Source organism: Schizophyllum commune, assembly GCF_000143185.2.
Source record: "Schizophyllum commune H4-8 unplaced genomic scaffold SCHCOscaffold_13, whole genome shotgun sequence".
In the NCBI taxonomy this organism is placed as follows: domain Eukaryota; kingdom Fungi; phylum Basidiomycota; class Agaricomycetes; order Agaricales; family Schizophyllaceae; genus Schizophyllum; species Schizophyllum commune.
In genome coordinates this window covers 216885-231996 of record NW_026089550.1, presented here as the reverse complement: position 1 = coordinate 231996, position 15112 = coordinate 216885, and the positions used below count along the sequence as shown (strand labels likewise).

At 58.9% G+C, this 15112-nt stretch overlaps 6 protein-coding genes across 6 annotated transcripts; 3 read left to right on the top strand and 3 right to left on the bottom strand.

Annotated features, from left to right (window-relative positions):
- Positions 1–1662: 1662 nt before the first annotated feature.
- Positions 1663–2559, top strand: SCHCODRAFT_02705922 (uncharacterized protein; the record flags this gene model as incomplete). Its single annotated transcript, XM_003026848.2, has 2 exons — positions 1663–1731; positions 1957–2559. The coding sequence occupies 2 exons, from the start codon at positions 1663–1665 to the stop codon at positions 2557–2559; spliced, it is 672 nt and encodes a 223-aa protein (XP_003026894.1).
- A 174-nt stretch (positions 2560–2733) lies between these two features.
- Positions 2734–3307, top strand: SCHCODRAFT_01255026 (uncharacterized protein). Its single transcript, XM_050341328.1, has one exon. The coding sequence runs from the start codon at positions 2830–2832 to the stop codon at positions 3256–3258; it is 429 nt and encodes a 142-aa protein (XP_050197578.1). The 5' UTR covers positions 2734–2829; the 3' UTR covers positions 3259–3307.
- A 1538-nt stretch (positions 3308–4845) lies between these two features.
- SCHCODRAFT_01163560 (uncharacterized protein) lies at positions 4846–7752 on the top strand (the record flags this gene model as incomplete). Its single annotated transcript, XM_003026849.2, has 5 exons — positions 4846–4948; positions 5957–6313; positions 6530–6566; positions 6825–6854; positions 7232–7752. The coding sequence occupies 5 exons, from the start codon at positions 4846–4848 to the stop codon at positions 7647–7649; spliced, it is 945 nt and encodes a 314-aa protein (XP_003026895.1). The 3' UTR covers positions 7650–7752.
- A 1267-nt stretch (positions 7753–9019) lies between these two features.
- Positions 9020–11187, bottom strand: SCHCODRAFT_02591397 (uncharacterized protein). The gene is made up of 3 exons (XM_050343988.1): positions 9803–11187; positions 9448–9746; positions 9020–9398 (listed from the first exon to the last, which is right to left on the bottom strand). Exons 1-3 carry the CDS (start codon positions 11090–11092, stop codon positions 9056–9058), a joined length of 1932 nt encoding a protein of 643 aa, XP_050197577.1. The 5' UTR covers positions 11093–11187; the 3' UTR covers positions 9020–9055.
- Positions 11188–11501: 314 nt separating this feature from the next.
- SCHCODRAFT_02518120 (glycoside hydrolase family 71 protein) lies at positions 11502–13384 on the bottom strand (the record flags this gene model as incomplete). Its single annotated transcript, XM_003026955.1, has 7 exons — positions 11502–12147; positions 12195–12351; positions 12401–12449; positions 12500–12519; positions 12573–12819; positions 12880–13155; positions 13247–13384. 7 exons carry the CDS (start codon positions 13382–13384, stop codon positions 11502–11504), a joined length of 1533 nt encoding a protein of 510 aa, XP_003027001.1.
- A 793-nt stretch (positions 13385–14177) lies between these two features.
- Positions 14178–14813, bottom strand: SCHCODRAFT_02641420 (uncharacterized protein). Its single transcript, XM_050346206.1, has 2 exons — positions 14413–14813; positions 14178–14364 (listed from the first exon to the last, which is right to left on the bottom strand). Exon 1 carries the CDS (start codon positions 14726–14728, stop codon positions 14492–14494), a length of 237 nt encoding a protein of 78 aa, XP_050197576.1. The 5' UTR covers positions 14729–14813; the 3' UTR covers positions 14178–14364; positions 14413–14491.
- Between the last annotated feature and the right edge of the window lie 299 nt (positions 14814–15112).

Sequence of the window (15112 nt, the reverse complement as noted above, 5' to 3'; positions counted from 1 at the left end):
GAGTGCGCATCCTTTGCTCAGCGGGTACGCATACTCTCCTCGCCGAATACCGCACCCCTGCGCTTCCCCTAACACCCCGGCGCCACCACAATTATGCAACTCTCTGTGACTCACCACAATCATGGACCACGAGTCAACGCCACCGCATTCCTCGACGCGTCATCGTGTCGGCCTCCTCTCTTGTGTTCTTGTGAGTTTGTTCAGTCATTCAGTCGCAATTACAGTCTTTTCAATCCTCTCCCCTTCATGCAGGGTAGGGAACCTCTCACCGTCATGCGGCGTAGGGATTCTCTCCCCGTCATGCAGCGTACGGATCAGCTCACCTTGCGCAGGAGAGGTCTTGTCAATGTTCATGGAGATACTAACCGGCTGCGCGCCACCATTCTCTCTGCGTGGGTCCGACAGCGTCAGTTTCGGACGCGTTATGCTGCTTCGCGTGCGTTATCCCTTCAACACGCAGCTACAACGCCGCCTCCGCGCCTCCTCGGTGCGTCACGACAGACGCGTTCCTGACCATAAATTGCCGTCACCATGGACATGAAGGCACCGCGGCGCTCGTAGATCCGGCATGGTGAAGATGCTCATGGAGGCAGCATGGTGAAGATAATCGTGAAGGCGGAATAGTGGGCAGATGAAAGGGCAATGAACTCGGTGGCAGCGATCTTGAAAGAACGAGGCAGGACGGCAGCTATCATCTTGCATGGCAGGGACTCTGATTCTGAAAGGGAGCAGCAGACGATTGACAGCAGCCAGCGACAGCAGCAGCCAACCTGAGCAAGCCGGCCCGACTCCGATACTTCCACCTTATCGGCATTCGCCGATGACGCGTGCGTCATTTCCGCCGAGCGCGCGCTATCGTCGTCTTCCGCGACCCATTTGGTGCTTGGTGGGTCTTGGGCTCTCCCTGGCTCTTCTAGCTTTCCTGCTCAGCCTTGTACATATCTTCTCCCTCTCCCTACCTCTCAAGATGAACACGACCCAAGAAAACACACCCACAAATAAGCGAAATTCCCCGCCCCGCCCGCCAGGCACCTGCTGCCGCCGATCAGGTCCGCACTCAGGGCGGAACTTTCGAAGCGTTGGTTGCGTGTCCGATGGCTGTCTCTCCCCCCCTGACTGACGCCGCCTTGTCGCCCCCGCCGGGCTCGGCACAGCGAGCGGTCTGCCCCCACCCTGCGTTCTCGGGCCCATGTCGCAGTCCTGTGTCGGACGGACGGACTACTGAATACACTGCGCACCCGGTCCTCGCCCCCTGCGTGCTTCCGGAACCCGCGGCCCATATACGCAGCCGCCCTGGACCTGACAAGACAGGGCGGAGTGAATGGGCGGACAGGTCCCGGTGACGGCGACGGCGACAGGGCCGGAACGACGTGCCGCATAAAGGCCCGCGCAAGGGGCGGGGCTGTGCGTCGTATATAAGGCGCCGCGCGCCGATGCGACCGCCCTTTCTGCCCCGCCGACGTTGATTGAGGTTGCTCGCTGGCAGATAACGTCCCGCCGCCGCCTCCTTGTGCTGCATACGTGTACCGCCTGTGTCCTTGACTCGATCAGCCACTCGACCATCGCATACTCGACTCCCTCACCTCGATCTCCCGCCGCTGCGTCATTGACTGACGCCGGACCTCAAGACCATCACCCTCACCACCCACCTACCATCCCACCATGCGCCTCGACCACATCCTTGCCCTCGCGGCCGCGCTGCTCGCGTCTGCTGCTGTCGGCTCACCAGTGGTGAGTTTGGGTTTCTTCTTTGTTCGCGTTGCTAGCCCTTCTTTTGTTCCTCCTCTTTCGCCCGTCCATCAGCTCCTGCCCCCATCTTTACACCCCCTTGTCCTCCTTCCCCCCATTTCTCTCCCCTCCTCCTCCTCGCTGCCTTAGTCCGCTCTCCACACGATCGTCTCCCTCTCTCCATGCGAACGTCTCCTACCGATGCCAATACTCACACACCCCTCCCAGCCCGCCCCCGAAGCAGCGCCCGCCGCCGACGTAGATGCGCGCGGGTTTCGCACGAACGATTGGCGCCGAGCACCCGAGGAGGAAGCTCGTGGGTTCCGCACCAACGACTGGCGCCGCGAGCCCGGGTTCCGGACGAATGATTGGCGCCGCGACCCGCAGGTGAAGAGCCCGTCGTGGAAGCGGGCGCCGGAGGAGGAGGCGCGGGGGTTCAGGACGAACGATTGGAAGCGCGAAGCTGGGTTCCGCACCAACGACTGGAAGCGCGAGGAGGACATCGACGAGAGGGGCTTCAGGACAAACGATTGGAAGAGGGCGGCGGATGTCGAGGCACGCGCAGAGGCCGTTGAGGCCCGGGAGGCGCACGTTGAGGAGCGCCAGTACCGCACGAACGACTGGAAACGCGACGAGGCTCGCGGCTTCAGGACGAACGACTGGAGGCGCGAGCCCGGGTTCCGCGCCAACGACTGGAAGCGTGAGCCCGGGTTCAGGACGAACGACTGGCGCCGATCACCCGAGGAGGTCGTTGAGGCGCGATCACCCGAGGAGGCCGTCGAGGAGCGACAGTACCGTACGAACGACTGGCGCAGGGAGGTGGAGGCGTAGATCGTCGATCGCCGTCTTGACCTCTCCCCCTTCCGTCCCCGTCTTGACCTTTCCCTCGCCCGTCCCCGTCTTGACATATCCCCCGCCCGCCGCCTTCTCCCCCGTCGCCACCAATCCGGCCACCTTGCCAACGCCGCCCGCCTCCTCCTGGGCGCTAGTCCCACCTCCCCAACGTTGCTCGCCACCTCCTCCAATATCGCCCTCCCTACCGATCTTCCATGACCGCCCTCCCTACCGATCCTTCATGATCGTCCTCCTCACCCATCCTCCATGATCGCCCTCGGACTTCGCGCATATACGCGCCCCTCTCGCCTCGGACACCTGCTTCTCGTTTCGTTTCGTCTCGCATGCATACATTCCATCCTTGGGTTCCCTCGTACTTATGTTCGCCGCCATCGTACTCATCACGTTCGACGCCCTCGTCCCCTCGCTTGCATCTATTCCCTTGTCTGCATACATTTCCATTGTCCGCCTTTGTTCATTTATCGCCTTCCGCCCGCGATCGCGAGTAGCCTTCCTCCCGTGATTGCTTCACTCACCGCCGGCCGTGTAAGACTCGGTCGTCGTGTCCAAGTATGTTACGCTCCGCATATTCACACACAAACACCCTCCTTGTGGTCTTCTTACTGTGCTCGTGGTTTTCCTACCGTGTCGCTCTGGTCCTTACATGACCATTGCTCGTGGTTCTTATGTAAGTGATCATCTCGTCGCGCAGCTGCATGCACTCGACGCGTCGCGCAGCTGCATACCATCGTGTTGCGCAGCTCCACGCACTCGACACGCAGCTCGACGCTACTCATCCAATACTTATCCTCCCTCGTCGTTCGTGTACGGTGTAACAGTATATAAAGGCAATTGGGTTTGTTGGTTGATTAGGGTGTCGTCGTGCGGATGGAATCGTGGGGGTTAGTTCAGATTATTGCGAGCGACGCCTAAGGGACCCCCCGAGCTTGCGAGGGAGGGAAAGGCGGAGCGAGCAACACTGACTAACCCACGAGAATAGGGCTGCCTCCCTGACCAAACAAGTACAAAAAGTGGTTATCGCGGAAAGTGATGTCATAGCGTGGGCGCCAGCAGGCGCGCGACGCGCGACGCTGTCACGCGTCAGCGTGCGTGGCGTAACGCGCGCCCATAACCACCCACTCACCTCAGACACGCAGTAAAGCGCTGTAGATCACGATGACCACGGTCCCATGCCCAAGATGAGGTATGGTATCGTCACATAGTACATGCAGGGTCGCTGCAGGCAATCTCATTGGCAACGTCGATGGCTCAAATGCCAACAATGCATCGACTGCAAGCGTAATTTCAGGCACACCTCTTTCAACCCCCGCGTTCAGGGAGAGAACCGCAAAGCACCAGTTCTTCTCTCCTTCGTCCTCTCATGCTCACAGTGTGATCCAGGGTGCAGCATCTTGACTTCCACATGAGTGTACAGTGTTGCTCGCTTGGTCTCAGCGAGCAGCACGTGGCTTGCCACCAACTACAATGTTCGTCGTTCGGACGGAACCGTGGTTTGAACAGAATCGTGGGTTGGATGGTATCGCGAGGTGAGGCAGTAGCGAGCGAGCAGAGGGTGGAGATGGGACTCGGATAGTCGCGCCCGATAGGTATGCCACGTGTCCGGCGACCTCCGTCTTCCTCCTGTCACCCCGTCTTCCTCCCGTCATGACGAGCCGTTCGGCCTCCCGTCATGGAAGAGCCGTTCATCCTCCGCGCTGGATGACCCAGGCTGCTTACTGCTCGCTGTTGGGTGCTGGATGCTCTACCCTCCGTCGACGAGCTATTTGGCACACGATGCTTGGTACTCGATGCTCGATAGAAACAACGACTCGATGCTATGCTCGATAGTAGTGACGACGATATTGGCACTTGACGTCCTCGGCTTTCGGATCTTCCTGACATACGGGCCGCCTACACTCTTCCGGGTACTAGAGCCGGGTCCCAAAGCTAGCCTACGCAACTCTGATCTACGCTGGGCTTCTTTCTTGACACGATGAGCTTCGACGATGAGGTCCTTCTTCATAGGATAACCTTTACGGGTGACACAGTAATCTTCTCCAGCGACATGGGCACGTCAAGTAGGCTCGGGCGGCTTGTCCTCCGTTGCTGTGGTCCTCCCCATCATCGCTGCCTTCACCTCTAAAGTAAGCGTGTGGGGTATCTACTGATGAATGGGATCATGTATGCGACCGTCCTGCTCGTATCTGCTCCGAACGATGTGGGGATCTCTTGGGTATATATGACCTTCCGTCGTGAGGTTCGTCTGCGATGTCCGTATCCTTCATGTCCGGCGTCTATGTTCTTCATCAGCGGCGCCCACGTCCTTCATCGGCGGCGTTCATAGAATGCAATCATCGCCTATCGAGGGAGTCTTCATGCGTGCCTCGTATGCCTGCGTCAAGCATCCCACCGGACCCGGGCGTGCCTTCTGTCAACCAAGCTTCTCATGCGTGCTCCTGTCAATATATGTACTGTGCTGTGGCTTGCTGTGCGGCGAGCTCGGTGATGAGCTTGCTGTGCGCGGTGACGGGCGATGGGCTACGGGCAATGAACTACGCGCGGTGACGGGACAGAACTGCTATGCGAAGGCGTGCTGACGGCGCGGCTTCCCTCCGCGCATATATGCTGTCGGCGATCTATCTTGAGCTTCTTCTTTCTCCCCACCATCGCCGCGCCGTCGTCGTCTGTTAGCGCTCGACGTAGTCGGAGAACTGCGTCCAAGGTTGTCGTAGACTTGCGCACAGCATCCTCGTCTCATCGCGCTCGAGGGCGCTCCCCATCGTCATCTGCCCGAGCTCGCCATCGACTATTCGCGCTCTTCCCTCGCCGGCGCCTACAACCAGTCAACCCGCCTCTTCGCACACATCGGCCGCATTCCACGCATATACCGACGTCCAGCGCATACACCCACATCCACGAATGACGGTGCATCATTTTGGTGTGTTCTCTTTTCTTCCCCCCATCTTCCTTCGACCCATTCCTTCTTCTACCATCCTTCCCTCTACTTTCCTCCACCATCCTTCCTGTTCCGCGCTTATCTCTACCTTCCTTCCTCTTCCACGATTCCCTCTACCATTCTCGTCCAAACTTCCATCTCGACCTCCCTCGTCCCTCCTCTTAACCCCGCCCCTCATCGACATCCTCTAGATCCCGCCCATCATCCTTCAAATCCCACCCATCATCTTCTGAAACCGGCCCACCAACCCATCTCACGCGCCCCGCCCATCTCACCCAACCCCTCTAACCAACCCCTCTAAAGCGCCCCACCCAACCCATCTCTCGCCCCTCACCCCTCTGACGCGCCCCTCACCCCTCTGACGCGTCCCCTCCCCCTCTGATGCGTCCCCTCCCCCTCTGACGCGTCCCCTCACCCATCTCACTCACCCGCCCCCAGTCTTCGCCACCTTCCATCCCGCGCTCTCCCCCGCCGCGCGCGCGTCCGTCTTCGCGCGCGTGGACGCGCTGCTGGGGGCGCAGCGCGTGCCGGGGCTGCGCGGGTGGTGTGTGGGGCCGCCGGTGCGGGTTGAGACGTCCAGTACCTCGGTAAGCACAACAACGGCGGAGTTCGGCGGAGAAGGAGGATGGGTAGATGGGGAAGATGGGGAAGATGGGAAACGAGAAGGGGAAGATGGGAAACGAGAGGGGGAAGATGGAAAACAAGGAGGGGACGATGGGAAGCGAGAAGGGGAAGCAAACGAAGGACGTGAAGGAATGATGGCCGGCAACGAACGTGCCGAGGGTAAGGATTTCGGTAAGTGGCTCGAAGCATCTAATCATTTCCGCCTTCCCATCTCTCTCCGCTTTCCCATCTCTCATCCCCTGCTATGCCTCGTATATGCATCTCCCTCTCACCAATGCGCCTCACTGTCTCAATCATGCACCTCACTATCTCGATCATGCGCTCACTATCTCATCAATGCGCTCACGATCTCAATTATGCGCCTCTTGCTGACGCGACCTTCTTCAGGCTTCGCGGCCGAGTTTGAGGATATGGATGCGTTTCGGTGCGTGTCGGGTCGTCCTTCCCGATCTCCTCAATTCGCTTTCACGATCTCGTTGATTCGCTTTCACGATCTCCTTCATTCGCCTTCCCGATCTCCTTCATTCGCCTTCCCGATTTCCTTCAATCGCCTTCACGACTCCCCCTCCCCTACCTCCCCCTCCCTACCTTCCTTCTTCCAAACTGCCGGGCCGACCTCATCTCAGTCCATCGAGCGCAGACCGCCTCTGCACGTCGAGCGCGAACTGACCTAGATCCCTAGCGCCTCCCTCCCGCACGAGTGGCATCATGAGTGAGCGCGTCTTTCGCGTCTTTCCCTCTTTTTGTCTTTCCCTGTCTTTCCCTGTCTTCCCTGTCTTCCCTGTCTTCCCTGTCTTTCCTGTCTTCCCTGTCTTCCCCCGCCTTCCTGTCTTCCCCCGCCTTCCCTCTCTAACGCCTTCCCTCGTCCTTCTTCGCCTTCCCTCTCTTCCTCCGCCTCCTCATCCCTCTCGTGCTCGCCTCCTCACCATCCCCCGCTCAATGTTTCCCTCTCTCATTCTCCTTTTGCTGCCGTCGCTAACCAAACACGCGCTGCCGTTGCTAACCAAACCCTCGCTGCCGTCGCTAACCAAATCCTCGCTGTCGTCGCTAACCAAATCCTCAAGCCCTTGCTGACGCACATCCTCGCAGGATCTACCGCCTCGTCAAGCGCGCCACGGTTGGCAAGTTCTTCATCTACCAGATCGATACGGAGCGGGGGCGGGGATGGAGGGCAGCGCCCCCAGGAGCGGTAACGCCGCCAGGAGTAGATCGGAGGAGTCGCGTCGAAGAGGCGGATGCGGGTGTGCACGCGGCTGCGCGAATAGCAGATCAACGCAAGGATGTGCGGTTGGGGAGCGAGAGCGTGCGGTTGGGGAACGAGGACGTGCGTCTCGGGCGTGGAGAGGATGTGCGTCTCGGGCGTAGAGAGGACGTGCGGATGGAAGCAGAAGCATGCCCTTCAGAGAAACGTGATGTTCGCGAGAAACGTAATGTTCGCGAGAGGACTTCGCATGCGTGGCTCGCGCGTGGCTGGCGAGAGGATCGGCGGTGGCGGGCGAGGTTGTGAGGCGCGTTGTTATGCTATTAGAGATTATGTTCTTATCAATTTCGCAATTGCGGAAGGCTATGGCGTGTATTCCGCCGAAAAAATAATCACGGTCGCGTTTCCGCGTCACGCAATCGCGGTTCGCCTAAGGGGGGCTGCAGTCATCGGAGAATGTGTAAAGGCATCCTACCCACCGCTCTGAACACTTCAATGGCCTTGGAATTGGCGAGGAGGGACAGAAAGGACCGCTGATGCTGTTCGGCCATTGCCGACAAGGGCGGCAAGTCGGTCCGAGATCGCCGCCTCGTTCGCTGCCCGTCTCTCTTCTAGTCCTCTCATCGTCGCACACGGACCGGGCACTGTAGAGGCAGTAGGGACACAATTCTACCATTACTCTGGAATTGGTGCTTGCTTTTTATGTGCCGGAAACCTCAAACCGCCCGAAGGTAGCGAGCATGGTAACTCAAGTAAGGCAGGATCAACGAGGATGAACGGGTGGGTCATGTAACTTCCTGGGATTTAAAAGTACGTCGAGGTGGTCCATCTATATCAGCGCCATCTGAGTGCGAATAGGAAGCCGAGAAGAGGAACAAAGACGGGCGGCGATCTCGGACCGACTTGCCGCCCTTGTCGGCAATGGCCGAACAGCGTCGGCGGTCCTTTCTGACCAGCCTCGTCAATTCCAAGGCCATCAAAGTGTTCAGAGCGGTGTGTTGGATGCCTTTGCACCATCTCCGATGAATGCAGCCCCCCTCAGGCGAACCGCGATGGCGCGACGCGGAAACGCGACCGTGGTTATTTTTTCGGCGGAATACACGCCATAGAAGGCTACCTGCATAGACATTGTTCTCTCTTTACGGATATGCTGGTCTTAGACTGGTTGGTTAGCTTGGCCAGCGAGAGGGGTCGCAAGTTGAACTTGTCGCGTGCAGTACACGTGACTAATATCCGCCACGCCTCTCGGCAACGGGCGGCCACTTTCCCACCCTCTGCTTCATCGGCGTGAAACGAGGCGAGGACGCGGTTCGTCGGTGGATGGCCGTTGCCGCAGGACGTCTATGTCGGTCGTCCGCAGGATTTCTATGTCTCGTCGCTCTGCGACGTCCGCTCTTCTCGCATAGCTCGTGTCTGTCTCAAACGTGGCAATGAAGTCAAGACTGGCCTTTTGTGCTCAGTGCTCACAGCCGCACCTGCATCAGTCCCGTCTTGGGATGAGCCGCCTCCTGCGATCGCGGCTGGGATGAGCCGCCTCCTGCGATCGCGGTTGGGATGGCCTTCCGTGCGAGGGACTTTTGATACTCGTCAAGGTTCGAGGCCGTACCCAATTATGTAGACGCGTCACGCGGGTGGCGCCAACGAGGGGAATCTCTGGATAGCAACCAAGAGATTCTGCAAACATATGTTATGTCGATCCGGTAGGGACATTATCACGCGACGCCGTGACCTCCCGTCATACTACCTGGACAAGCCACCCAGTCGAAGATCGTCGGGAGAGCACGCTCCACGAGGCAATCACCCGACCTCAACTTGACCGACACCACCGCGAGGGGAGGCCTGCGCTGGACTGGACCTTCTGGCGGCGCGCCAGTTACGGGCTGAAGCGTGGGCTTGTACGCAGATACCACCCAATCACGCTTCTGCCTCAAATCCACGACCTTGACTTCACAGTGGAAGGGGAAGTCATCGGCCGCGCGATGCGCCGGCGGGACGTCCGTCAAGTCCACAGTGACGGCCGGAAGCGGCATCATGCAGGGAGTCAGCGTAAGTGTTCTGGCGAGGTATCAGTGTTAGCATGAGTTTGCTTCGAGCGACCGGGCACGTCGAATAGGAGACTGACTGCATCCAATTCCGCCAGCTAGCGTGCAGCATCATCGCGATGCTGACGTGGTTCCGCTGGATGACGCTCTGCGCGAGTAGGCAGAAGAAGAACACGTTCGTGGAGGCGGAGAGCTGTGCTAGTCGCACACGCTCGACAGATGGCTTGCCCTCGCGCGAGGCGTAGTCGCATGTCGAGCGATGATCGCAGCGCTGCCAATCCGCACGCTGGCAGTCCTTGGAGCAATACGCTCGGGCGCCGCAGCGGCATAGGCGAAGGGTGCTCGAGCTGTGAGGCGGTAGCTGAGGGGTATGCGATTATCATGGATATCCTCAGCCAATGAGAAAAAATCCCTCACCAAGGGATTCGAGCACGGAATGCTCAGCCTCCACAGCGTCTCTCGTCGAGAGGCGAGGTACAGAGGCCAGAGCGTCCTGTATGCCCCGAGAACGCGCGCAAATCTTTCTTCAATGAACACGTCGGGAGACTCGGGCGTCAGTAGATCGCTGTGGCGCGCATGGAAGGTCTTCAGAACCGTCGCACGCGTCAGCATGACTGCGAGCATATCCGCGAATACCATGTCGTGGGCGGGCGTCGCGTCGCGTGAGGAGAGTCCTTTGCGCGCATAGCCTATCAGCAGCTCGAAGACGCCTGCCTTGATTGCGCGGGTCATATTGCAGGTATGGGGTGATAGCGAGCAAAGCGAACAGAGCATGCGTAAAGCATCGCGAGCAGCGATCTGCATAATCAGTTCGCCAGGAAACTGCATTACGTACATCGCAGCACACACTGACATGTCGACGAAGACTTTCGGTGCCGCTACCCCGTAGATTGACGGCGAGGATAGGAGAAGCTGTGCCTGCTCGAAGTGGGCTGCCCAAGCCTTGTACATAGGCTCAGAGGGTTTAAGACGCAGGAGGAAGACCATGTTCTCGCAGAGAGCTCGCAGAGCTCGGCGCCTACTGCGTCCTTTGAGACGGAGAACTTGTTCCACGAAGACCTCCTCGCCGCCTTCGAGCCGGCGCATCTCGTGGTACATGCACGACGCCACGGCCGCGAAGTTGCACATCATCTCTGCGGCACGGTTCGCGGTGACTGGGAAGTACCTAGTCGCGTTGAGCCACAGGTCCAGGATGAGGCGGAGGTCTCGAGGACTGTCGTACAGATGCTTGATGTGCTCGGGTCGGAAAGTTCCGATGTACTGGCCGAACGTGAGTGCGAGAGGCTCGCAGATGCAGCTTCGGTCGAGACACCCCTTGTGCAGGTAATTGTTACGAGGATGAACTAGCTCGATCCAGCGAAACATGACGGAGAACGGCGCAGGTGTGTGTTGTGCGAGCGCAGCGTACTTGGGATTCCCCGACAGGTTGGACCACATCGCGTAGCAGTGAAGCATGTCCACGATTGCATGTGCGTACTGGCCTTGTAGACCCAAGTTCAACGAGGAGAAGTCAGATAGCTGGAACTCCTCGCGCAGCAGTCGCAGAGCGCGCCCCCGGCGCAAGAGGTTCCGCGCTTCGGCGAGAAACGATTCGGGGCGGCCCTCAAAGTAGCCCTCGAGACCTTGAAGTGCCCGTTTGAGTTTACGGAGATCATCACGAGCTACTGGGCTTATCGAGAGCCTGTTGAGACAAGGGTGGTCACACATAACCTAGGATGAGCCCAGCAGCGGTTGGAAGTAGAAGGAGGAGGAGGAAAGTAGCTGGGTGGCAAACTTCGGGAGCGGCGTCGGGTGGCCAAATGATCGTAGCGGACAAGGAAAGAAGCCCCGATCGCGTGCTTTATAGCCTTTTGAAGCGCAGCACTCATCATTTTAAGCACGCACAAACACCTCCTTAAAAGATAGATGTCTTTGGAAACAGACCGACGTCGAAAAGCTGGTCCTCGCACATGAAAGGAAAGCGAATGGACCTCCATCGGATAGTGATACAACAATGATAATACAACAACGGCTATACCTCAGGCATCGCGTGATAAATACTGGACGCCGCTCCTGGGCGGCGTCGAAAAGGCGGGTGCGTACATACTCATCAAATAACTTATATCTTCTCTCCCGTTTACCGACGGATAGGAGGGTCCGTCGGCGCAGCCGTCCCAGCGGCCAGCGTCGTCGTGATCACCGCCTCGACCGGGATCGTTATCCCGAGCATCGGCTTCGCCTCGCACTGGACCTTCAACCCCGCCTCGAACGCCGCGAGGCCAAGGTCGTCCAGCGCGTCGATCGGGCTCTCCGGCACGGTCCCCACGTACGCGTTGAAGTTGTAGATCCCACACGGGCACTCGTTCTTGATCTCCTTCAGGCTCGTCGCGTCCAGCACCGGCACGTTGTCCCTGAGCAGGATGAAGCTCTGCGCGCCGACGTTGAACGGCACGGAGAACGCGCTCGCGCCCGCGGGCGCGTCGAAGTAGTGCACGGTGCCGCCCGTGTTCACGCCGGTCGTGCCGGGCGCGGTGAGGAGGGAGACGACGAAGACCTCGTCGGCCATGGTGTCGTACCCGTTCGGGCGGCCCTTGAAGTAGTTGCCCGTGCTGTTGTCCGCGTCCTCCATCGTGGTGTCGGTCGCGTCGCAGTCGAGGGCCTTGGGTGTAGTGCGGTACCAGTAGATCAGCTTGTCCTCGGTGATGTAGCTCGAGAGGTCCTTCGCGCCGGCCTTGTACGCAGCGATGAACGGCTTCGAGAGTTCGAGCCAGCCGTTGTGCGGCCTATAGATCCGTCAGCGAGGGGTTGAAGCTGTTAAAGAGGTGCGCACATATCGTTAGCCCATTTCGAGCCGCCGTCATCCGTGTGCGTGGAAGAGAGCGGGCCCATGTAGTGGCCTTCGCCGTAGTCGTTCCAGGTGATCATCTCGACATACTGCGGTTGCTCCTCAAGGATCTCGAGCCAGCGGCGGTAGATGAGTAGGTCGCCTAGCTCGCCATAAGCAAATGACGAAGATGAGAGGTAATCGCGACTCACTAGGGAAGACCCAGTTTTTGGGGTAGGAGACTTCGTTGCCGAAGTGAGTCTAAGCAGTCGTCAGACAGAAGCTGAGAATACAATTCACGGGCCGCTCACGAAGAACCACGGGGAGAGCGCTACGCGAATGATAAGCGCCTAATTCGAGTTAAAGAAGGAGAATCAAACATACGAGCAATCAACGGCTTGTCGCCCAAAGCGGTCCTGTACGCGTTGTCGCCATCAGCAACGCTGACGAGCGTCGAGTCGGGCGCCTTGTTGTTGCCGTTGTTCGGCCACCCGATCCAGTTCAGCAGACCATCGACTTTGCTGACGTCGGTGTCCGCGCGGAAGTTCGGCGCCCAGAAGATCTCGACGCCTGCCGAGTCGCGGATCGCCTGCACGTCGACGCCATCGCCGGCAAAGGAGGAGGCAAAGACCTTTTGTTCGCCATCAGTATTCACTCTTCCTGTATGTATCGACCGATCTATCCCACTCACTGCATCGCCGACTTTCAACTGCGCGTCCTTGCCCGCGTACTTCGCGATGATGGCGCCGACGTCCGCACCCTGCTCCTTGTGGAACCAATTGAAGTCGAAGGAGATGAAGACCTTCATGTCGTTGCGCGCGGCCGAGTCGTACGCGTAGCCAAGCTGCGTGTCCGTGAAGTTGTCCGTGCCAATGTTGAGCGCGAAGGCGTCGATGCCGACATCCTTCGCGTTCTTCATGTCGGTGTCGTAGTCGTCCGCGCTTTCGCGGTTAGAGACGACGCCCATCTGAAAGGAGGCGCGTCAGCGCGAGTCGTGAGTCATGAATAGAGTGGCGAGAGAAGAGGGAATCAAATGAAATGAAGGGGAATAGACATACCATGAAATGGCAGAAGACGAGCTTGTCGGATGCATCTGCGCGAGGCGCGACAGCATCGGTGACGACGGTCGGCGTCGGGGCCGCAAAAACGGAAGAGAAGAGGGCCAGTGAGGCCAGGATTGATGCGTATAGCTGCATAGTCGTTGCGGTGTTGATGAATAGATAGATAGAATGGAACGAATGTCGGCGGTCTGGAAGAAGTGTTGCCTTAAAAGAGTGTACTCTTCGCGCTCTCTGTCTCGAGCGGAAGGGGAAAGGTGGTCGGCCGGGAGGAGTGAAGAACGAAAGCGAGGCTCCCGGGACAGGAGGTGTGTAGGATCAAGCGCAAGGGGATAGCCCGGACGCTGAGGGGTGACCCAAACACGAGGGAGGGGGAGGGAGGGAGGACAAGGGGATGACAGGAGGACAGCACCCAGGGCGACCACCCAGTTTATATTCACGCCACATCAGACGCAGCGGAGATGGAACTCACACGCAGGGAGATGAAGCTCACACGCAGCGTAGCTGGAACAGGGCCCGCCGACATGGGATCAAACGGCGCCGCCCATGCGCGCGGGGTGCGCCCGCCCGTCGATAGAGCCAAAGATAATCGTCGGTAATGCGCAGCAAGCAGCAGGTGGGCCTTCACCATGATACGGCTCCGAGCGAGGTGGTCGTGATTTGCACAAGTGGTCCTCGATTGCCACAAGTAGTCCCTGATTGACGCAGGGCGTCCTTGATTGACCCCTTGGGGGCCGACAAATTAACCTCCCATCATCACAGATCTGCGGGAGTGTCAGGCGACCGCTCCCGCCACATAGGCAGGTTTCTTTCGCACCTATCTATCATTGGCGACGAGCGGGCGAGTCTTCGTCTATCTCGACCCGCCTCTTCCTTGGCATCGACGCGCGCCCGCCTCCAAAAGGCGTGAGTAAGCCTTTGAATTTGAAGTGCGTGCGAAGGTCTCTGAGGCGCGTGCGGACGCTTCTGAGGTGCGTCTGCGTGCATAGGCCTCCCTGATGCGCGTGTAGGAAAAAGATAGACGCCCCTTCCACGTTGCGCGACGCCGCCCAATCCAGGGCGAACGGAGTGCGAGACTGATGCGGGCCGGATAGCCATACTGATGAGATGGAGCGGCCCTGTTGGAGAGACAGCGGTGCACTGTCGGTGAGACGACGATGGCCTACTGTATAGTGGAACGACGATGGCATATCGCAAGACAATGATGCCCTGTCGGTGCCTCTGGCCATTGAGTAGCGATAACGGTTATTGAAGCGAATGGAGATGTGCGAAGGTACCGAAGGAGGCTCCGGGCGCGGAGGGGTGGCTGTAACGCGCGGAGGGTTCGTCCGTTCGCAGGCTATACACCGATAGTGCAGCTGGTGGCGCGTGCCCGTCGACGTCTGTCGCCACTCCATCCTCAGGTGATGTGAGAATGGACGATAGGGTGAGCGCCGGCGGTGGTGAGCGATGAACTTCGGTCGACACCATAGCAGTGTCCATTACTCGCATGACCTGTACCGCACGTCCCGTCGTTCGCAGGATCTACGATCCTTCTTGCCCGCATGCATTTCCGAGTCGGACGCAGCCCAATCTCGACCTATCATGGTGAGTCTGTACGAATCACCGCGGTGTAGTGTTCAGTCGAACGCCCTCCAGCTCCAACGTCTCCAAAGCCTGAAGCTCGAAGTTGGACACGATACCTGATGGTCGTCAGCCCCAATGATCTGCGCCGCAGATGGAAGAGATCATAATCACATTGTCTTCCGCATATGTGTATGGAAAAACATGTTCAGAATGAAGTCGAGCGAGCGGAAGAATAAAGGACAGTAGGAAGCTCAGAAGACAACGCACGCAGGTGCTCCGCGTCGTCAGCTGCACGCAGAA